General features: G+C 36.4%; 1 protein-coding gene across 1 annotated transcript in view; it reads left to right on the top strand.

Moving 5' to 3' along the window:
- Positions 1-10,154, top strand: part of COL4A5 (collagen type IV alpha 5 chain) — a 228,084-nt gene extending 217,930 nt beyond the window's left edge. The window contains exons 47-51 of the mRNA XM_004440476.3: positions 1,001-1,213; positions 5,326-5,503; positions 7,371-7,485; positions 7,833-8,005; positions 8,882-10,154. Of these exons, the coding sequence (XP_004440533.1) occupies positions 1,001-1,213; positions 5,326-5,503; positions 7,371-7,485; positions 7,833-8,005; positions 8,882-8,963 (761 nt within the window). The 3' untranslated portion in view covers positions 8,964-10,154. The remainder of the gene's footprint in view (positions 1-1,000; positions 1,214-5,325; positions 5,504-7,370; positions 7,486-7,832; positions 8,006-8,881) is intronic.
- Positions 10,155-23,558: the final 13,404 nt, after the last annotated feature.

Genomic DNA, 23,558 nt, shown 5'->3' with positions numbered 1-23,558 from the left:
TCATTAATAGGTGCTCCTGGTAATATTGAATTGATATCTATTAGATTTCTAATCTGTACTCAGCCTACTTCCAAAAAGAATTTGAGTCAACCTGCAATAAAAAATACACTGAAGTAAGATTGCTAAAAAAGAAATAGAAGATCATGAACTCAATAGATTAATATGTGTGAGCAGCTCTAGATAATATAAATATAACTCTAAATTATATAAACAAAGAGTTTATATTGGCAAAAAATATCAGTGGCAACAAGGCAGAGTGGTGATACCCATGGCCTTCCTAGAACCAACATCCTGCCATTTCATTAACTGCATTTCTAGGGAAGAAACAAGTTAGTGTCATCTTCCTCATATATGGGCATTGCTGTGAAGTTTCCCCAAAATGAAAATTTATACACACAGTGCCCAAAGGCCTATATACAACGAGAATTTTAAATGAGCTCAAATCAAGAGGCTAAATGGAGAAAGGGAAACAGCGGTAGATTGAAAATAGACGTTTTGAAAAGGCTTCTTTAGAGTGCCCTGTTTATTCACTAAACAAAAAGGTATGCCTGAGAATAATTCCTCAGACAGATTCAAAGGAAATGTTTTTCAGCACTGAAGCTGGCAGACTGATGGCATCCACACCCTTCCTTTCTCCTTGATGAACAAAACAGCAGGCTGAAATTTTGTCATGGGATTTGGACTCTCTTAGTACAGCAAGAGACTTGATAACATACAGACTCTCCAAATAAGCGACTCCTTCCCATCTAATGTTCCTTTCACCCAGAATTTATTTAGTGCCTAATGTTGTCAACCAATTCCAGAAGAAAAAAAATATATTTAAATCTCTTTGAGGGCAGGGACCGTATTTTACCCAAATCTATGATATCTGACAATGCCTTGATAGACATTCTATAAATATTGACTAAATTAACAAATCAAAAGATTTTGTTTTGTCAGTAGCCATAAGAGTGGATCAGAGCTTACTTAATCTTGTATACTGATGATTCCATGGAAATAGGTACCCGTGGCTTGGATGGTCCCCCCGGGCCAGATGGATTGCAAGGTCCCCCAGGTCCTCCTGGAAGCTCCTCTGTTGCCCATGGATTCCTCATCACACGTCACAGCCAGACAACAGATGCACCACAATGCCCGCAGGGTACTGCCCAGATTTATGAAGGCTTTTCTCTCCTGTATGTACAAGGAAATAAAAGAGCACACGGTCAAGACTTGGGTGAGATAATTGGCATCTTATTTCTTACTATGCATTTTATTTTTTGTTTTGAAAATCCTCTTGGGTTTTAGAGTAGCCTTGGCCAAAATGCATCTCTCTATTCTTTTGGGGCTTTCAAATTGAAGACCATGTCAAGAGCAGCTGAATATATTCACTGTGAGTTTTAAATAAATAATATTTAACTTTAAACTAAAAGCATTAATTAGCTAGTGTGAGGTACAATTCTTGGCCTAAAGCAAGACGTTTTGGAAAGGGCCACATTTACTTTTGTTAGCTTAGTTGTTAAGGAAACAGATTCCCTGGGCTCTCTACAGTATAGCAGCTGTTTGAGTGGGCAGTATTTATAACTCATGGGAGATAGTTTCCTCTTCTCTGACACTGGTCTTCATCAAGTTGAAAGATAAGTTCTGAAGAGAATCTTGGTTTCTAGATCAAAGAAAGTAAGGTCGATTGCTTAATTATGCTAGTTTATAGTTCCTAAAATAAGTGCCTTATCTTTATAAAGTATCAAAGTAGTTTAAACTATATAAAGCACAATATTTTCATATAATAACCACTTCATTTAATGTGTTCCCATACATCTTCTTTATATTGGGGTGGGCAGTTTGCTTGATGGGATGAGGCTGGACTAGATGACTCTCAAGATCTCTTCCAATCCTCAAGATTTCTTTTTCTGGAATTGTGACTTTGGATTTTGAGGCCTCATTTTTTGACCAGGGGCTACCTATTTTAGGGATCACTAACCCCTTTGCTTCCATAAAGACATTTAAGAAGATAGTCTGGGCTCTCAGCTTCTACGGTCTCCATGGTAAGAGGCCTCCTGAGGTCTCTTTAGCTGGGCCATTCTGTGAAAACAGTTATGCAGCAACAGAGACCTCCAGAAGTCTGCTCTGCGCACTGTTCCCAGGGCATATGGCCATGCCTGCCAGATGGTTCTGGCCCACTAGAGTAGTCACGTCCACTTACAAGGAAGCCAATAGTCACAGGTCATTTTATGAAGCCAGATAAAGTAGGAGTTTGCCCAATATTTTCTTCTTCCTCTTCTACTTTTCTTTTCTTCTTCTTTTCATCTTTCCTCTGCTACTTTTCCTTCCTTCTTTTGGTTTCTTTATGTAACATGTTCTTTTTCTAATTTTATAATTGACAAATCTTCATTGTTAAAATACTCTTATCTTATCTTTTAGAAAATTTTCTCTAGTCTTTCTTCCACAAAATTCTTCTCCTTTTAGTCCATTCTCTTTTCACTGTCAGAGTCTAACTTATACACATAATCAAGCTTGTAAACTTCAAATCCCTGACCTATCAAGTCAATAGCAACCATTAGAAGTTTTTGAGTACCATGAAATTAAAAAATGTAATGCAAAAAGAAAAAGGGATCTGCTATCCAATTTGTCACTATAACATTTCAAAATGTGTGTATTTGGTCAAACAAGGGCTATCATAGTATGCATGCAGACTTAGATGCTACAAACTGGCCCTGACTTGGATACAGTTTAAACCTCAGACATAGGAAGGCCATGACAGGGCCCAAGATCCCAAAATGATCCTGAATTACAGAGTCTCTGGTAGGGTTCACACAAGGATAAAATTGGAGATATCTTCATGGCTAAACAAAAAATAGAGACAGCTATAGCTTTGATGTTAAAGAATCAATTACTTGATCAAATAAATACATACTCTATATTAGATTAGTGAGAAGATTATGGTGTGTAAAAAAAGAGGGTAGAGGAAACAGATTGAATACTAAAACTATTTTGTCTGGGAGAAAAAAAATATTAGTCTATTAAAGCCTTATAATTTTAGAACATGGGAGGCATTGAGAGTTCGTGAGATCACCCTCTCTTCAAAAATTTGGAGGCTATAATCCAGAATTCTGCGTCATTGTGGGCAGCCTACAGCACAGATGCAACCAAACACCCCTGTTCTCATCATTTTGGGCCTCCCTTTCATGTACCTCTTCCTTTCTCTTCTTTCTGAGACCAGGGATATTTCCAGCTCTGTCTCTAATTAGGCAGTAAGGTTGGTTTTATTTTTAAATTACTTTATAATTAAAAAGCACTTTCATATCCATTATCCAATTTCATTTTCACAACTATGATCAAGAAAGATATAGGACAAGTATTTTTTTTTCCATTTTATATATGCACACAAAAAAACTGGCTAAGAGGTTAAGTGACTTATTCAAAGCCACATGCTCAGAAAGTGATGGAGATAAGAATTGAATCCAACACCGACCAATTCTAAATCCATTCATTTTTCAATTACTCCAGTTTGTCATTCACTCTCACATGACCTTGAGTCAGCAGTCACCTCTCTCTGAGCTAGTTTTTTTTTTTCTGAAAAAAGTATAAATTAGACTAAGTCAATGATTTTCAACCTGGGGGGCTTTTGAAAAGATTCCTAGGCCCATCCCAAACCTACTGTATAAAAATTCCCGGTGATTCTGACGATCCACCAGGTTTAAGAATTATCGGTCTTTTATCAGTCGTCTTCAATCTGAGATAAGCATACTCCTTTGGATACATGAGGAATTTCCCAGAAATACACAGGCATAATTTTAAAGGAATCAATTTTCAAATCCTCAAGTTTCATGTGTACTTTATGCTAAAGTTGAACTGCCTGTGCATATACTTTGGATACCCACATCCCCTTTCACTATCACCCATCTTCCCCTTTATAAAAGAATCAAACGATGACACGTTGCCTTGAAGTGTGAAAACCTCTAGGGGACAGATTCAAAGGGACAATTCAAAATAAAGTTTTTGTTAAAGTCTCCATTAACTGAGGCTCTATAGTTCACTTCCAATCCATCTCACTAAGAAATGCATTTCCAATAAAAGTTTATTTTTCGTGTTTAGTAATTATCAAAATTTATAATATCTATTTGTTTTTGAACAATTGTGAATTAATAATATTTATGATGACAATTCAAAATAAAATATTTGACATGTAAAGCCTTATGGTCATAGAAAGTTTTTAAAAGTTATTTTAAATTTTTGTTCCAGATAAATATGATAGGATAATCAATAAAAGATTTCCAAAAATAAAAATACATTAGGATAAAACTGTGTGAGAGAAGTAGAATGGAAATGTAATCTCCAAATGCAAAAGGAGTATTGTTTAATTTCTAATTGTTAAAGACAAGTTTATGTACTTTTAAAAATGTTTAGTGTTAGGCTTCAAATCATTACATTGGATTCATTTAAAAAAGTGATATAAAAATTTGTTTTTAATATAGATATTCATAAAACACTAGAAATGACTGCTGGTAATGTTGAACGTGCTTTGCAAAGTCCCAGGCCCCAGTATTACAAAGTAGAGGATAGAAGTGTGAGTTTGAGGCCAAGAGACAATAACCAATATCTTAATAACTGGCACAGTATCAATTAAAACTTCCGATGAAAAATTTTGGATGTTAACTTAAAAATGTCTGAGGGGTACATCACTTTTCATCATTCTTTTGTGTGTAAATGAGAAATGAAAGGCCTCATCACTTGTAGAGATAACCTCTCTTGCCCCTACCAGCTCAGAAATTCAAAGGCTCTAGTTCCTTTTCTTTTTATTCCTTCACATCCTTCCTTTCTCTCTTATTTAATTTTTTTTCCTTTTTATTATTGACCTGCAAACCTGTCCATCGTTGCTGTGCATATTGTTCAGCTCTACAATTGTGCCTAGGCTTAAAGAGATTGCATACCCACACAAGATACATACTGGGGATGTCTTGGAAGAAGAGAAGGCAGCCTGGAGAGGAAATACTGATATGATATTATAAGGACTCAGTGTGTGCCCTTCACTTGTCCGCAATAAATTACCCGGTATTCTCCATAAGACACCATTGTTTATAAGACGTATCACCAGTTTAAAAACAATGTTGGGGAATATATAATGAGCTACCACAATAAATGTCTACATAAATTATAAGTTATATCCTGATTTTAGAAATGATGAAATATGAGTAAATGTACATCTTATAATTGAAGAATTAAAGTATATTAATTATCTAAGAAATGTGGGCAAGTTTCTCTTTGAAAGGTTGTTTGTTAGTGTTTTAGAAGAAACTAAAGTACCATTATGATGCAGTCCTTCATCTTTTTCTCCCCAATTCTTCCTAGGGACGGCCGGCAGCTGCCTTCGTCGCTTCAGTACCATGCCTTTTATGTTCTGCAACATCAATAATGTTTGCAACTTTGCTTCAAGAAATGATTATTCTTATTGGCTCTCCACTCCAGAACCTATGCCAATGAGCATGGAGCCCCTGAAGGGCCAGAGCATTCAGCCATTCATTAGTCGGTGAGACATTGGTATAGCTTTGACTTTTACCAATCCCCAGTTAGATTAGCTAGGCAGAAATGAGTCCAAAGCTAATAATCTGAGCATATTTCTCCCAGGTTAGGTAGAACAGAGGTGCCTTTGTAATATTCAATTCAGTATGTAGTTTGATCCGTATTTATTGGGGATCTGCTTTTGACCAGGCCCCAGGACAGACATAGTGTAATATACAAAGAACTCACAGTCTAGTCATTAGCCAAATGTACATAAATTAATCTAATATATATCAGGCTTGGGCTAAGTGCTACAATAGATCTAATAAAAATGTTATGAAAGCATGACAAAAGGGATGTTTAATTCTAACTGGAGAAATTTTGGATGACTGTATAGAAGAAATGTGTTTTGAACTGGTTAGTCTTTGAGGGATGAGAAGGACTTGAGACATTGGCAGTTATAAGGGGGAAGGACACACTAGGCAGAGAACATGGGTAGTAGATTGGTGTGTCTAGAATGTAGTTTGTAGAGGTTGCATAGGGAGAAGAGGTTGGAAAGTTAACTTGGACCCAAATAGTAGAAAGTTTTCAATGTCAGATTTTAGTTTGGAATTTATTTGGTATATAATGGGGAGCCCTGAAAAGTTTTTGAGCTACATTTCATGGAAGATTATAGAGCTTTCAGTGTGTAACATGGATTAAAGAGGGAATAGTCCCGAGGTAGAGAGACCAGTTAAATTGAAGGTATTGCTATATTCCTGGTAGGAGTGGATTGAAACTCTCAGTGGGGGACATATATCATGTTAATAGAATGGATAGGATTTGGCAGTTGATTAGCTATGGGAGGAAGGAAGTGATAGCTGAGGTTTGGAGCATGAGTAAGAGGAGGGTGGTACCATTAATAGATTCCTAGAGTTTTGCCACATTAGAATCTTAGTTTAACTCAATCTCCTAGGCATATTAGATATTGCCATTTTTGATCATGACCCAATTTATCTAGGAGTCCAGTAACCATAAAAGATGAATCATTGGAAAGTATAGTTTCTTTCACATTCAGTATAAAGGTTAAACCTAGTTCAGCCTCTCTTAGTAGCAAATTCATGGTGCCCTTTTTAATACATTTGCCCAAATCCTTTGGGGATTCATTTTTTGTGATCTTTATCACTCTCAACTCTTGGGAATAAAAGGTCCCGTAAAGGTATTCCCTATTTTGTAGACAAACTTTGCCAAATTGGTTCAGTCATATTTCAAAAGTTCCCCTCATGCTCTTTATTAAAGATTTGGTAGATTCAGCTGTATTTACTGTGTTGCTGTTTTACTTGATTTTATAGATTTAAGCCACATCCCCAAGTGCCTGGGTACCTGCCCAGCATTCTAGAAATTTTGTACTTCTTCAGATATGACCAAATGGTTAATAAATATCTTTTGGACCAAAAATAATGGGTGGGGATTGAGAAAGTGTCTGTTTCTTGTCTTTTCCAATTTATCAGACATTGTTCTTAGCACAGTTTCAGCATTACTCAATGTCTACCCTCCAACTGGGCACTTTGACAGCAAGTAGTATGTACAATACACTTAACCAAACTCTCACAGCAATTATGGCATTGACTACAGCAAGTATGAATACAAATTTGGGGCAGAATGGAAAATGAAAATGCTATAGCAGTGCTTCTGTAGTTTCTTGAAAAAAGCTTACAGTTTTTGTTTATAACTTTATTATGTATATTGAGAGATAGGGCTTATCCAAAAAGCAATTCTCAAAGTGCATTTCTCTCCTTTCCTGAGCATTAAAGACACCTTAATGGGCTTCTATACCAGGAAGGCTACCAAAGAAGAGGGACTGCTATTTCCCACATCCTCTGTAGACTGTGTTCCCTCTCCCTTTCCCTTACCAGATGTGCAGTATGCGAAGCTCCAGCTGTGGTGATTGCAGTTCACAGTCAGACCATCCAGATTCCCCGTTGTCCTCAGGGATGGGATTCTCTCTGGATTGGTTATTCCTTCATGATGGTACGAAACACTCTTCCTTGTCTTTGTCGTCCTTGCTGACTGTCCATCATATCTACATTTCTTCCCAATATGAGGAATCCCTGTCATTTGCTTAGTAAGAAGCTTGAGCTTCAAATAGCTTCTATCCAAGCACTGTGTTGCCCCTCACACATTTTCTGGAACATATTTTCATAATCTGCCTGTTGCTTTGGTTGAGTACTCTTGATGTGGATACTATTCTGTTACCTCTGACACTAGTTCCTTCACTGGATTTGAATTTTTGGTCAAGCTCAGCACGCATTTTTAGGTATTCACTAAGTTGTCATGGCACGTGGGTATTGTGGCACATTTTTCCTTGTCTTTTCTAGCACACAAGTGCAGGAGCGGAGGGCTCAGGTCAAGCCCTGGCCTCCCCTGGTTCTTGCTTGGAAGAGTTTCGTTCAGCTCCCTTCATTGAATGTCATGGGCGAGGTACCTGCAACTACTATGCCAACTCCTACAGCTTTTGGCTGGCAACTGTAGATATGTCAGATATGTTCAGGTAAGGTGCTTATGTCTTTAATTTAGTTTAGGTCCTAAGCTTACTTCAGAGATGCTCGGGAAGAGAGAGGCTGTTCATGGATGGTTTATATCCAATAAATGTTAGTAATTTAGTGGGCAGTGTTCTTGATTCTTGCTTATTCTCCTCATATACCAGTCTCAGGTCAGAAAAACAGACTTTGCTAATATTAGATAGGTGTGGTTTGAGATATCTTAGTAGTAATCTTTCAATAGCAAAATAGAGCAAGGAAAGGTTATATGATCTGCTCAATAACAAGTGAACAGCTGTTCAAGTAGAACGAAGCCACGCCAGGAATTGAAGCTATAATCTATGTTCCCTCTCCCAGTCCAGTAGTCTCCTTTAGCAGGATGTTTTTAAGGCTCTCATCCAAGTGTTTGAATGAATAGGACCACATATGATATATGTACCTCAGGATACTTCAATCTAGTGGATTTGTTTTTGGTTTAAATTTATTTTTATATGTCACTTCTTTTGAGTTATCATTAATTGATATTTTTCTTATGTATTATCTTTATGTATTTCTTGTGTATTGTGTATTATCATTTATTTCTCATCAGTTGCCCAGATCCCCCTCATTCTAGGCCTATTAGAAAAATGTATAAGAAAAAGAGAGGGAGAGACAAATAGACAAAGATAATAGTGGTGGGGAGAAGAGTCACAAAAAGACCTATGACCACTAATGGCTCTTAGGCCATACCAGTCGTTACATTAGATCCCATTGCACAAAATTTAACCAGTAAGTCATCAGGAGAGCTACTTAAAAACAAAGAGAATGTGTGGGTATGAATTTGAACCAATAATAGAATTGAAATACCATAAGAGGCTAATCTGATACGCTTGTTTCTTATTTCCCAGCAAACCTCAGTCAGAAACGCTGAAAGCAGGAGACTTGAGGACACGTATTAGCCGATGTCAAGTGTGCATGAAGAGGACATAACATTTTGAAGAATTCCTTGTGTGTTTTTAAATGTGATATATATATACATATATATATATATATATATAAAATTCCCAGGATGCAATGTCTCACTCTCCCCAACTTTACTACTGCTGCCACCAATGGTGCTACTATATATGACCAAGAGAGCATGCTGACTAGGAACCATGAAGATTCAGATGTACCTCAGCAATGTGCCAGAGAAAGGTGTCTATTATTTTTCTACGAAAGAAATAAGGAAATGAATTTACTTTTTGGGTCCAGAATGACTTTCTCCAAGGATTATAAGATGAAGATTATATATTTTGCCCAGTAACTAAAATGGCACGTTAAAAATTCAATTAAGAGAAGAATCACATTGAGTAAAATAAAAGACTGCAGTTTGGGGGAAGAATTATTTTTCATGGTGCTACTAATCCTACTGTATCCCAGGTTTTTAATATAAAAGTGTTAAGCTTATTTTGCTCTGTAAGTAAAGAATGTGTATATTGTGTAAACAGCCTTTTAGCTCAAAATGTTCAGTCATTTAGATGTGATCTGACATGAGTCACTCTTTACAGAAAACTTAGGAAAACCTAGAATACAGGCAGCAAGATTTTATATCCATGTTTATTAAAATGAGAGAATTTGTATTCTTGCATCAAGTTACTACTGAGAGTAAATTTATTTTGAGTTTTACCCCCTAAGTTCTTATTTGACTTTTATAAAAACACGGGTCATTTTTAGTCACTTTAATCAGAATTTTAAATGTTCCTGTTACATACCAAATTATAATATCCACTGGAGCAATTTCTCTTTTGCTATATTCTCCAAGACACTCTTAACACTACATGCCTCCTGTTTTAATGTTTCTTACATCTTGTTTTTGCTCATCCCTGACTGGGCAAAATTCTCCCAAATGATTGTGAGAAACAAAAACATACCAAAAAAAAATGACAATTTTTCCCTGTGCTTCTTATGTAAGAATTATTCTCCTCTGGTCTCTGCTTGTACAAGAACTGGGAAGCCAATACTTGTTTAGTCTTCCCTCTTCAATTACAAAGCCAATTGATGTTTCTTATTCTTTTTTATTTTAAACATTTTGTTATAAATAGTCATAGAATACTTTATTTCCCTAGCTGTCATCTTCTCACTTCTTAATGTTTTTTAACTCACCAATATCAATTTAATTAAAGATATCATATGTTGTAAGGATGGTTTATTGTGTATGTTTTCAGCCTTTGTGTAAAAATGTGCTCACTTACAGATAGACTACACATCTGCACATCAACAAGTAGTCCCTTCTCAGAGAGTCATTTAGAGCAGTTCTGAACCAAAAGAGGTTTCTGCAGACTTGGATCACTCTGATAGCTGATAGAAAACACACAGCAGTGTACTTTTTCCAATGAAGAAAACAACCCATTTGAAGGTATTTTTGAGATAATAAATTTATTAAAAACATTGTGTTGATGGCTGAGAAAGGAAGCAGAACTACTTTCTATTTTGGGAAGAATTCATTAATAATGTTTAAAGCAGATTAGTAAGTTAATATTCCTAATGATTAGGAATGAATACATGTAGCTCTCTAAAATAGCTGAGGACTTGCTAAAAGTAAGAGGTATTAAAAGCGTCCAAAATAAAATTTGTGTTACAGCTAAAATATGAAACAACCAAAGTGATTTTGAGAATTTTAGACCCTAATATAAACCCATGCAAAATCTAAAGCTTAGAGTCTGTAGTGGTCAAAGTTAGGTTCTATACAATGGTAACTACCTAATAATACTGTTGATTTCAAGGCTAGCCGATTGCAAATTCTAGCTTTATTTTTCCATGTAGCCACATGCATGAAAACACTAATGGGTAATTGTAAATGAAAACACTATATTACATCCCATAGATTTTTCTACATGCTGTACACTCGAAGGTTGCTCCTTGAATTACAGTTGTAAACAATAATTCCAGAGATTTTGCCGTTTGTAGCTTTCCCTCTCATTTTTAGCTGATTGAAAACCTTGGCTCAAAAATAACCTCTTTTTTTAAAATTTTTTTTTGTTTATTGCAGTAACATTGGTTTATAACATTGTATAAATTTCAGATGTACATCATTATACTTCTATCTCTGCATAGATCACACTTAACATTTTTTTTTAAATTTTACTTATTTATTTTTTCCCCCAAAGCCCCAGTAGATAGTTGTATGTCATAGCTGCACATCCTTCTAGTTGCCGTATGTGGGACACGGCCTCAGCATGGCTGGAGAAGCGGTGCGTCGGTGCGCGCCAGGGATCGAACCCAGGCCGCCAGCAGCGGAGCGCGCGCACTTAACCGCTAAGCCACGAGGCTGGCCCACACTTAACATTTTAATAGTTGCACGTGCAGCTAGTCTATGTGTTTCTTAAATCCCATAACTATCCCAGCCCTGCTTTGTTGTTTAAAGTACATGAACCCAATCCATTCCAGGACCTTAATGTTGTTGACCCTCCCTTGACACTGAATATTCAAAGATTATTCTGATATAGCAGCTCTAGTAGTTGCCTATAGTGAGTTTTGCAGTCATACACAGTTAACGGTTTTCCCACATAGGCAGGCAATGAATAAGTTATTCTTCTTAATCAGATACAAATAGGCTTTACATGTATCAACCAAGTGATATATATATACACATACACACACACACACAGACATATGCTATGTTGGTGTCACACTCATCACTTCCAAGCTTCCAAAAGAGATTTTATCGGACACTTTATGATTGTACAGTGTCTTTTCTCACCCAGCCAAATTTGAAGAACACTTTCTATTTCTCGTGGTGCCATTTAGGTTCTTTGCCTCAGTTGGCATGTTTAATTGAAAACTCACTTGTCATGCCAAGCCATCAGAAGTTTATTAATGTTAATCACAAGAGGGCACTATTGCCTATAAAAATCAATCAGTATGTGCAATGATTTGTTGAACTCATTGATGATGGTGGTGGTGGAGTTGTCTAAAGCCCTGCCTCCAGATTCCTCGTTTTAAGCTTCATATATTCTTTCATCCTCATAAAGATCAATAGCAAGTATTTTAAGAGGTGGCCCAGTTTCCCAATCTCTGCATTCAAAATAAGGGACAGCTCTACTGTCAAAGATTCTTTTAAGGGCCTGATTATGAGTTGGCTCTGGTAATACTTCCCGTGCCTCTCAACACAGAAGCAAAAAGCAATCACTTTTGTTTGGCCAGGACTTCAAGTGGCTTCCTTAGCAGAGAAGCTTTGTTCTCAGACTGGACTATACAAACACCTTCATCTCTCAGCAGCTCCAACATAAATTGAATAATATTTTTAAATCATATGTCATTTCCATTTTAGAGCAGTGGTTTCCAGAGTATGATCAGGATGTTTGGAAGGTTTGTATGGTGGAAATACTTATAAATTGGGACACTGAAGAAATAAATTCAGATAGGACTGTCTCTCAAGTTCCACAGCAACAAACATTCATTAAATACTTATTAGCTGTAGGGCACTGTGATAGATAGCAATCCAAAAACAACTTAACCAGAGAGCTATTCAGTGACTATAATACATATCCCAAGAAGAAGTATGGTATGCTATCCTTGACTACGAAATCTTACTAATTCCAGGCCAGACTAGGATAGATCATGAGGCTTTTTGCCAGCAGTAGCTGTCCAGAGTAAGCTGACTCACCAACCTGTTGCCTAACACATGGACAGGCAAAAATCACATTTATGTAAACTTAATTCTCTATTTCTCTATGAGTGGACAGCATGCCCAGCACCTAACCCCACAGGATGGCAAATTGATGACATCGTACCAATTTATGCCAGATATCTTCTGTTTTCCTCTTCCAGATTCACATGGCATTCTTTGCCCTGATTTCTGCCCCAGGGGGTTTCCATGCCCTCTGGCTTCTGATTGGGTTCAACCAATGGGATACCCCCAGCAGGATAACAGAGTGAGGAACAAGAGTGAGGTTAGGGTATTTATTTTTGTGGGGCCTATGTGGTCAGCTCAGATTGGCTTGTGCTCCTCAGTTGAATGTCCCTGCTCCTCTCAAGATGACCTGCTTTTCTTAATTATATCTCCCTGTCTAGTTCCAGTAACCTCTTTCTTCTCATCTCTTCAAGTCTGTGTTTATGATGACAAGTCTACCGCTGCTGTGCTGTTAGCCCTGGATTCCTGCACTACCTTTTGTGGTTCCCCTACACACCACCTACATCTTTCTAATTAAACTCTCCTCAGATTATCCTAATTTAAGTGTGTTGTCTGTTTGCTGTTGATACCCTGACAAATGCACAACTGCTTCTAGTTTCCAAAATCTAGTGGAGGTGCTTTATTCTTATATGTGGCAAAGTGAGGGTGAATTGATAAAGGTGACATGCATGATTAGCATCTTCCAATTTGAACTGAGGGATAGGCCAGCAGAAATATGACTTAACATCACTTAAGCTAACACCTAGTTAACCAAGCTTTATTGGAAGCTGTGTTCCAAGGTTTTTAGAGTGATATGAGGCAAAATATGTTCATTATGATCCTAAATTATTTAGATTTTTTTCAAATATCGTCCCACTGGATCTCTAAAGAATGCATTTTGACTTCCTCCTGAATGGTCATTTGCTTGCTCTAGCCTACTCCAAAGGAAGAATCTCAGTTGCCTCATTGGTAGGCTAGATTCTAAGCTACGATAACTAATCTCTCAAAGCTCTGGAAAGGAAACTCCTACTGATACTACTAGTACTATTTCCACCAGAGAAATCTGCCAAGCCAGGTGTATATGCCTGCAGTCAGTAGAAAACCCCAAAGAGTTACTAGGTCAATAAATAGACAATTTAAGCCACCTAAAACAAATGCTTTTCTAGCCTCAAGGGCCTCTGTGAAAGGTAAGCCCACTGAAATACTTCAGATCTGCTTCCCTTTTGTTCATCAAGGCTACCAGAGTAAATGCTTAGACTAGAGATTACTGAAGATGGGACAGGCTCTAAAACCAAAGGTGGTCTGAGACTACTTGTTAATTTCAACCAGGGTTGCATGGAGCCTACCAAGAAGTGAATATACTTTCCTTTAAAGTAAAATAGTTTTCTGGTTGATTTCCTTGGGGCCAGTAATGTGCTTGCTATTGCCAGTCTATTACAAGCTGCAGTGGTAAACCAGATGTCATACCTTTGTGTCTTTCTCTGACACAATATTTTGACCCTTGCTTGGGCTCTAAAGAAGACTACCTCTGAGGCCTCAGTAGCAACAGGAGTAACACCTTGATTTATATAGTTCTCATTAAAATGTCATTCTTCACACATGACTTCATCTGAGCCTCAACAACCCTGACATATTCAAACAGTGCAATGATTGGTCTCCATTTTACAGACGTAGGAGATGAACCTTAGAATGGTTAAGTTAATTTCCCAAGGTCACAGGACAAGTTACTAAGTTCTCTTTTACTCCAAATCTAATCACCACCTTCAAGTCATGAAGATACCTGTATCAAAAAACTCAGAATCCTGTGTGGTGGCAATTCTTGGCAGTACAGGGTTCTCTGCCTCGTGAAAGTGATAAGCTACATGTTTTGGAAACCTCGGTTCTCTGTTAAGGATGAGTGCTTTTCCCAGCACCATCATAGCACTGGAGACCCTTTAGAATTAACCCTTGGACACAGGGGACTTACAGTGAATCAATCTACTATACCTCAGGATACTCTTTTCTGGTCTAAGCCTCTGTAGTTAAAGAAAACCTTGTGAGTCTGACCTTGTGCCCACCCGACGTGAGCTTCTTCTGGGCTCTTGAATCCGGACTAGCTCCTGGCATTTGAATGCTCTAGTCTGCAAATCCTCCAGTGCTACTAGTGTCCAAGTAAGGACCAGTGTGTCTTGGTTGTTATGTAAACCTGAGACCATGCAGATACTATCTATCATCTATTATAGACAATGCAGAAAGTACTCTGTGGAGGGGAATTTTTTTTTAGTTCCAACAGGAAAGTTCATTATATTTCATTTACATTAATATACGTAAACACACACAGAAGCAACATGAGTTTGCTAACTATAACCTCCACTGGTCATATTTCGCATGCAGTAGTTTTCCTTATTCAACTCACTTTAGGGGAAATTTAGGCTGGGAATCAGATGAACAAACATCAAGCCAACTGGGCCAAGCAGCATTTGGTTATTTATCAGATTAGAGAAGCAGGAAAGGTTAAAGACAAGTTGGAAAACAACTAGACTGAAATAGAACCCTGATTAGCTTATAGTAATCAGTATAGTAAGAAGCCAGGCTTTGAAATGACTAGGTTTAAATATATTCTTAAGTTGACTATGTGTTTTCAGATGTGGCACCTCTTGCCTGCCTTAAGGCCAGCAGCAACAGCACGGAACACTCCTCCCATGGAGTGGAAAGAGATAACAATCTAAAGCCATTTTCACAAACATATCCTTCTCCTGCTCTGAGAAACTGGTATTTTCTTTTGTCCTCTCTGAGAAAGCAGAAGCAGCCATGAGCACATGAAAATGTGCTAAGGCTTTTCTCCTTGCAGCTCTACCAATTTTTACTTAATCTATTTTGAAGATCTGTTATTAGATGCATAAATACTTATGATTTTTTGCCCTCTTGATGAAAGGATCCCTTTATCATTATGATAATGGTAATATGGTAAAGAAAATGTTTATTCTTTGCTCTGAACTCTACATTGATAGCAATGTAGCCATCCAGCTTTCTTTGTGTTAGTGTTAGCATGGCATATTTTTTTCCATCATTTTACTTTTAATCTATTTCTGCCTTTATATTTGAAGTGCATTTCTTGGAGGCAGCATATAGTTGGATCTTGCTTTTTTTATGAAATCTAACAATTTTTGCCTTTTAGTAGACTGCGTTTAATGTGGTTATTGATATGGTTAGGTTTAAATCTATCATCTTGCCACGTGTTTTCTATTTGTGCCATTTGTATTTTGTTCACTTTTTAATGCCTTGTTTCAGATTGAGTATTTTTTCTGATTCCATTATACCTTCTTTGCGGCATATTAACTATAACATTTTGTTTGATTAATTTAGTGACTGCTTTAGGGTTAATGGTATACATCTTTAGATTATCACAATCTACATTCAACTTATATAATACCACTTCATGTATGCTTTAAGAATGTTGCAATAGTATACTTTCAATAATTCCCTCCTGAACTTTGTGCTAGTATTTTCATACACTGTATTTTTAATATGTTATAAACCCCATACTGCATCCTTATTATTTTTGTTTAAATAGTACATTCTCTTTTTTATTCAATACAACACACATACCATAAAATTCACCCTCTTAAAGTGTGCAGTTCAATGGTTTTTAGTATATTCACGATGTTGTGCAACCATCATCACTATCTAATTCCAAAACATTTTCATCACCCCGAAAAGAAAACTCCATACTCATCAGCAATGATTCTCTATTCCTCCCCCATTTCTCCCTCCCCTCAGCCCTAGGCAACCATTAATCTACTTTCTGTATCTAAAGATTTGCCTACTCTGGACATTTCATATAAATGGAATCATACAATATATGGCCTTTTGTGCCTGCTTTCTTTCATATAGGATAATGTTTTCAAGGCTCATCCATGTTGTAGCATGTGTTAGTACTTCATTCTTTTATTTTTTAATTGAGGTGAAATTCATATAACATAAAACTTACATTTTAAAGCGAACAATTCAAGTGGCCCACAATGTGCAACCGCCACCTTTATTTAGTTGCAAGACATTTTCATCACCCCCAAAGAAAACCTCATACCCATTAAGCAGTCACTCCTCACTCCCCTAAGCCCCTGGTAGTCACTAATCTGCTTTCTGTCTCTATAGCCTTACCTATTCTGGATGTTTCATATAAATGGAATCATACAAAATATGACCTTTTTTGTCTGGTTCCTTTCATTTACCATAATGTTTTCAAGGTTCATCCACATTATAGCATGTATGAGTACTTCATTTTTTTTTTTATGTTTATAATAATCCGTTGTATGGATATACCACATTTTGTTTATCCATTTACACATTGACCTTTGGGTTGTTTCCACATTTTGGTGATTGTGAATCATGCTCTTATGAACATCCATTTGCAAGTAATTGTTGGAATAACTGTTTTCAATTATTTTGGGTATACACCTAGGAGCAGATTTGCTTGGTCATACAGTGATTCTATGCTGTATTTAACTTCTTGAGGAACTGTCAAATTCTTTCCACAGCAGGTGCACCATTTTACATTCCCACCGGCACTGCGCAAGGGTTCCAGTTTTTCCACATCCTTATTAAAACTTATTTTTCCATTTTTAAATTATAACAATCCCAGTGTGTGTGAAGTGGTACCTCATTGTGCTTTGGATTTGCATTTCCCTAATGACTAATGATGCTGAACACCTTTTTTTGTGCATGTTGGCCATTTGTAGATATTCTTTATTCAGATGCTTTGCCATTTTTTAATTGGGTTATTTCCTTTTTATTGTTGAGCTATAAGAGTACTTTGTATATTCCAAATACTAGTCCCTTATCAGATATATGATTTCCAAATATTTTCTCCTATTCTGAGGGCTGTCCTGTTACTTTCTTGATTGTGTCCTTTAAAGTACAAAAGATTTTAATTTTGATGAAATCCCATTTATCAATTTTTCCTTTTCTTGCTTTTGCTGTTGGTGTTATATCTAAGAAACCATTGCCTAATCCAAGGGCATAAAGATTTGCCCCTATGTTTTCTTCTAAGAGTTTATAGTTTTAGCTCTTACATTTAAGTCTTTATTTATTTTGAGTTAACTTTTACACGTGGTGCAAGGTAAGGGTCCAACGTCATTCTTTTGCATGTGGTTATCTTGTTGTTCCAGTACCATTTGTGAAAAGGCTATTCTTTCCCCCATTGAATTGTCTTGGCATCTTTTGAAAACTCAATTGACCATAGATGTATGGGTTTATTTCTGGACTCTCGATTCCATTCTATTGATCTATATGTCTATCTTTATGCCAGTACCACACAGTCTTGATTACTCTAACTTTTCAATAAGTTTTGAAATTGTCAAGTGTTAGTCTTTCAACTTTGTTCTTTTCAGGATTGTTTTGCCTATTCAGGCCCCCTTGTGATTCTACGTGAATTTTAGGATCAACTTGTCACTTACTTCAAGGAAAAAAAAGACAGCTGAGATTTTGATAGATTGCATTGAATCTGTACTTCACTTTGGGGAATGTTGTATATTAACAATACTAAGTCTTCCAACCCATGAACGCAGGAAGTCTTTTCATTTATATAGGTCTTCTTTAATTTCTTTCACTGGTGTCTTGTAGTTTTCACGTACACATCTTACACTTCTTTTGTTTAATTTATTCCTAAGTATTTTATTCTTTTTTATGCTACTGTAAGCGGAATTGTTGCCTTAATTCTCTTTTTGAATTATTCATTGCTCGTGTATAAAAATACAATTTTTTTTTGTATACTGATCTTGTATCATACAACTATGCCAAATGCATTTGTTCGCTCTAATAGTTTTTTATTGGATTTCTTAGGATTTTCTATAGAAAGGTCATGTCATCTGCAAACAGAAATAGTTTTACTTCTTCCTTTCCAATCTTTATGCTTTTTAATTTTTTTCTTTGACTAATTGATCTGGCTAGAAACTCCAATACAATATTCAATAGAAATGATGAGAGTAGACATCTTTTCCTTGTTCCTAATCTAAGGGGAAAAGTTTCAGTCTTTCACCATTAAGTATGACGTTAACTATGGTTTTTCACAGATGCCCTTTATCAAGCTGAGGAACTTTTCTTCTATTCCTAGTTATTGAATGTTTTTATCATGAAGAGTTGCTGGATATAGTCAAATGTTTTTTATGCATCAATTGAAATAATCATGTGAGGTTTTTTTCCCTTCCTTCTATTAATTAGGTATATTACATTGATTGATTTTAATATGTTGAACCAACCCTGCATTCTGATATAAATCTCTCTTAATCATGGTGTATAATCCTTTTAATGTGCTTTTGAATTTGTTTTGCCAGTACTTTGTTGAGGATTTTTTCATCAATATTCATAAGGGATGTGGATCTGGAGTTTTCTTGAGTGTCTTTGTCTGGCTTTAGTATCAGCATATTCCTGGCCTCATAGAATGAATTGGGAAATGTTCCCTCCTCTTCAATATTTTTTGGAAGAGTTTGAGCAGGATTGGTGTTAATTCTTTAGATTTTTGGTAGAATTCACCAGTGAAGCTATCTGGTCCTGTGTTTTTTATATGAGCGTATTTGGAGTTGCTAGTAGTTTTTGTTTTTTGTTTTTAAGATTTTTTGTCTCTATTCATAAGCAATGTTGGTCTGTAGTTTTCTTTTCTTATAATATCTTTCTCTGATTTTGGTATCTATGATGTGTTAGCCACATTGAATGAGTTCAAAAGTTTTACCTCTTCTTCCATTTTTTGGAAAATTTTGCAAATGATTGGTGTTAATTCTTCTTTAAACATTTGGCAGAATTCACCAGTTAAGTTATCTGGTCCTGGACTTTTATTTGTGGGAAATTTTTAAATTAATTGTTCAGGGCCGGCCCCGTGGCTTGGTGGTTAAGTGAGCGCGCTCCACTGCTGGCGACCCGGGTTCGGATCCCGGGTGCGCACCGACGCGCTGCTTCTCCGGCCATGCTGAGGCCGCGTCCCACATACAGCAACTAGAAGGATGTGCAGCTATGACACACAACTATCTACTGGGGCTTTGGGGGGAAAAAAAAATAAATAAATAAAATCTTTAAAAAAAAAATAATTAATTAATTGTTCAGTCTCTTTATTTGCTATATCTATTCAGTTTTTTCATTTCTTCTTGTAAGTTTTGGTAGTATATGTCCTTCTAGAAATCTGTCTATTCCATCTAGTGTGTCTAATTTGTCTGCATGCAATTGTTCATAGTATTTTCTTATAATCACTTTAACTTCTGCAATGTCAGTGGGAATGTCCCCTCTTTTATACCTGATTTGAATAATTTGAGTCTTCTCTCTATTTTGTCTTGGTCTGTCTAGCTAAAGATTTGTCAATCTTGATAATGTTTTTCAAAAGACCAACTTTTGATTTTGTTGATCTTCTCTGTTGTTTTTTTGCTCTACACTTCATTGATTTCCACTGTAATCTTTATTTCCTACCTTCTACTTGCTTTGGATTTAGTTTGTTCTTCTTTGTGTAGTTTTTTAAGGTAGTAAGTTAGGTATTAATTTGAGGTCTTTCTGTTCTTTTAATATAGGCATTTACAACTATGTTTCCCTCTATACACTGCTTTAGCCATACACCATAAGTTTTGAAATGTTGTAGTTTTTCATTCACTTTGGAGTATTTTTTAATTGACCTTGGTATTTCTTTCCTTACCCATTGGTTATTTAGGGAAGTGTTATTTAATTCCATGTATTTGTGAATTTCCCAAATTTCCTGCTGTTAATTTTATTCTGACGGCCAGAGAACAGGCTTTGCATGATTTCAGTACTTTAAAATCTATCAAGACTTTTTGTGTGTGCATGTGAGGAAGATCGGCCCTGAGCTAACATCCATTGCCAAGCCTCCTCTTTTTGCTGAGGAAGGTTAGCTCTGAGCTAACGTCTGTGCCCATCTTCCTCCACTTTGTACGTGGGATGCTGCCATAGCATGGCTTGATGAGCAGTGCATAGGTCCATGCCTGGGATCCAAACCCACAAACCCCAGGCTGCCAAAGCAGAGTGTGTGAACCCAACCACTACACCACCAGGCTGGCCCCTATCAAAACTTTTTTAATGGACTAATATATGGTCTATCCTGGATAACGTTTCATGTGCTCTTTAGATCAGTGTGTATTCTGTGTTGATTGGAGCATTCTATAGAGGTCTATTATGTCCAGTTTATTTACAGTGTTGTTCAAATCTTCTATTTTCTTGTTGATCTTCTGCCTAGTTTTTCCATCCATTGTTGAAAGTAGGGTATTCAAGTCTGCAACTATTTTTTTCTTTTTCTTTTTTGGTGAGGAACATTCACCCTGAGCTAATATCTGTTGCCAATCTTCCTCTTTTTGCTTGAGGAAGATTGGGTCTGAGCTAACATCTGTGCCCCTCTTCCTCTATTTTGTATGTGGGACACCGCCACAGCATGGCTTGATGAGCAGTGCATCAGTCCATGCTCGGGATTCGAACCGGTGAACCCCAGGCCACCAAAGCAGAGTGAGCGAACTTAACCACTACACCATCAGGCCGGCCCCATCAAGTCTCCAACTATTATTGCTGGGTTGTCTGTTCATCACTTCAATTCTGTCAGATTTTGCTTCATGTATTTTGAGACTCAGATGTTAGATATATATATATATATATATATATACACACACACACACATATAAGTATTTATAATTGTTGTATCTTTTTATAGATTTACCCTTTTATCCTTATAAAATGTCCCTTTTTGTCTCTAGTAACAACTTTTATCTTGAAAGTCTATTTTGTTTGATATTAGTTTAGCCACTCCATCTCTCTTTTTGTTACTGTTTGCATGGTATATTTTTTCCATCCCTTTACTTTCAGTCTATTTATGTCTAAATCTAAAGTGTGCCACTTGGGCCGGCCCCGTGGCTTAGCGGTTAAGTGTGCGCGCTCGGCTATTGGCGGCCCAGGTTCGGATCCTGGGCACATACCGACGCACCGCTTCTCCAGCCATGCTGAGGCAGCGTCCCACATACACCAACTAGAAGGATGTGCAGCTATGACATACAACTATCTACTGGAACTTTGGGGGCAAAAAAATAAATAAAAAAAAAATAAATAAAGTGTGCCTCTTGTGGACAGCACTTAGATGGACCATGGTTTTTATATCCATTCTGCCAATCTCTTCCTTTTGGTTATATTGTTTAATCCATTCACATTTAATGTAATTACTGATAATGTAGGATTTGTGGCTTCCACATTGCTATTTGTTTTTAGTTTAATAAAGATTTAATTTAATAAATTTAATAATAAAGACATATTCCATGTCTTTTTTGTTCCTCTATTCCTCCATCACTTCCGTCTTTTGTGTTAAATAGCATTTTCCTTTCCTTGTCATTTTATTTACTCTATTTTTGGGGGTTATTTTCAGATTGTTTTCCCTGTGGATTCCAATTAACATCTAGTTCAGATAAATGGCAACTCAATTTCAATAGTATACAAAAAGTTTGATCCTATATTGCTCCATTATCTATCTCTTCTTTTGTGCTGTTATTGACATACGCATTACATCTTTATACATAGCATTCCCATCAACACAGATTTATAATTATTGCTTTATGCAGCCGTCCTTTAAATTAGGAGAAAAAGAGTTATAAACAAAAAAATACACTTATACTGTCTTTTATATTTACCTATACAGTTATCTGTACTAGTGTTCTTTATTTCTTCATGTGGATTCAAGTTGCTCTCTAGTGTCCTTTCATTTCAGCCTGAAGGACTCCTTTCAGTATTTCTTATATGATTGTCTGCTAATGATGAATTCTCTCAGCAATTGTTAATCTGGTGATGTCTTAATTTCTCATTCATTTTTAAAGGATAGTTATGCCAGAATAGAATACTTGCTGCATGATAGGTTTTTTTTTTCTTTTAGCACTTTGAATATATTATCCCAATTCTTCTAGCCTTCTTGGTTTCATATGAGAAATTGACTGGTAATATTATGGAGGATCCCTTGTACATACTGATTTGCTTTTTTCTTGCTGCTTTGAAGATTCCCTCTTTGTCTTTGACTTTTGACAGTTTGATTCTAATGTATCTTGTTGAAATTCTCTTTGAGTTATTTCTACCTAGACTTCATTGAGTTCTTTGGATGTGCAGACTAATGTATTTCATCAATTTTTGGTAGTTTGTGGCCATTATTTCTTCAAATATTCTTTCTGCTCTGTCATCTCTCTCTTTTCCTTCTGGGACTCCCATTATTATGTATGTTGGTTCATTTGATGGTGCCCCATGGTTCTCAGAGGTTCCATTCATTTTTCTTCATTCTTTTTTCTTTCCCTTCTTCAGATTAGATAATCTCTCTTGACCAATATTCAAGTTTGCTGATTCTTTCTCTTCCCAATTCAGATGTATTTTTGTGATTTTTTCATTTCAGTTTTTGTACTTTTCAACTCCAGAATTTCTCTGTGGTTCTTTTTTTATAATTTCTATCTCTGTATTGACATTCACTATTTAGTGAGGCATAATTCTCATATTTTCCTTTTGTCCTTTAAACATGGTTTCCTTTAGTTTTGAACGCTAACATCACTGATTTAAAGTCTTTGTCTAGTAATTCCAAAGTTAAGGCTTCCTCAAGGGCAGTTTCTGTTGACTACTTCTTTTCCTGTGTATGGGCCATGCTTTCTTGATTCTTTGCATGTCTTATATTTTTAATTGAAAATTAGACATTTAAAATGATAATGTGACAACTTTGGATATCAGATGCCCCTCCCACAATGGCTTGTTGTTGTGGCTATTTGTTGTTGTTGTTGCTTTTTTGCTTGTTTGATGATATTTCTGTACTAATTCTATAAAAATCACTATTCTTTGTCATGTGTGGCCACTAAAGTCTCTGTTCAGATTAGTGTCCAGATAATTGCTTCACAGAGATTTCTTTAAATACCTAGAGCCAATAAATCCCCCAGTCATTGCCAAGTGGCTCTATGGGC

The sequence above is a fragment of the Ceratotherium simum genome, chromosome X (assembly GCF_057802395.1).
Source record: "Ceratotherium simum simum isolate JZ-2026a chromosome X, ASM5780239v1, whole genome shotgun sequence".
NCBI classification, from domain to species: Eukaryota; Metazoa; Chordata; class Mammalia; order Perissodactyla; family Rhinocerotidae; genus Ceratotherium; species Ceratotherium simum.
This window is presented reverse-complemented; position numbering and strand designations above follow the sequence as displayed.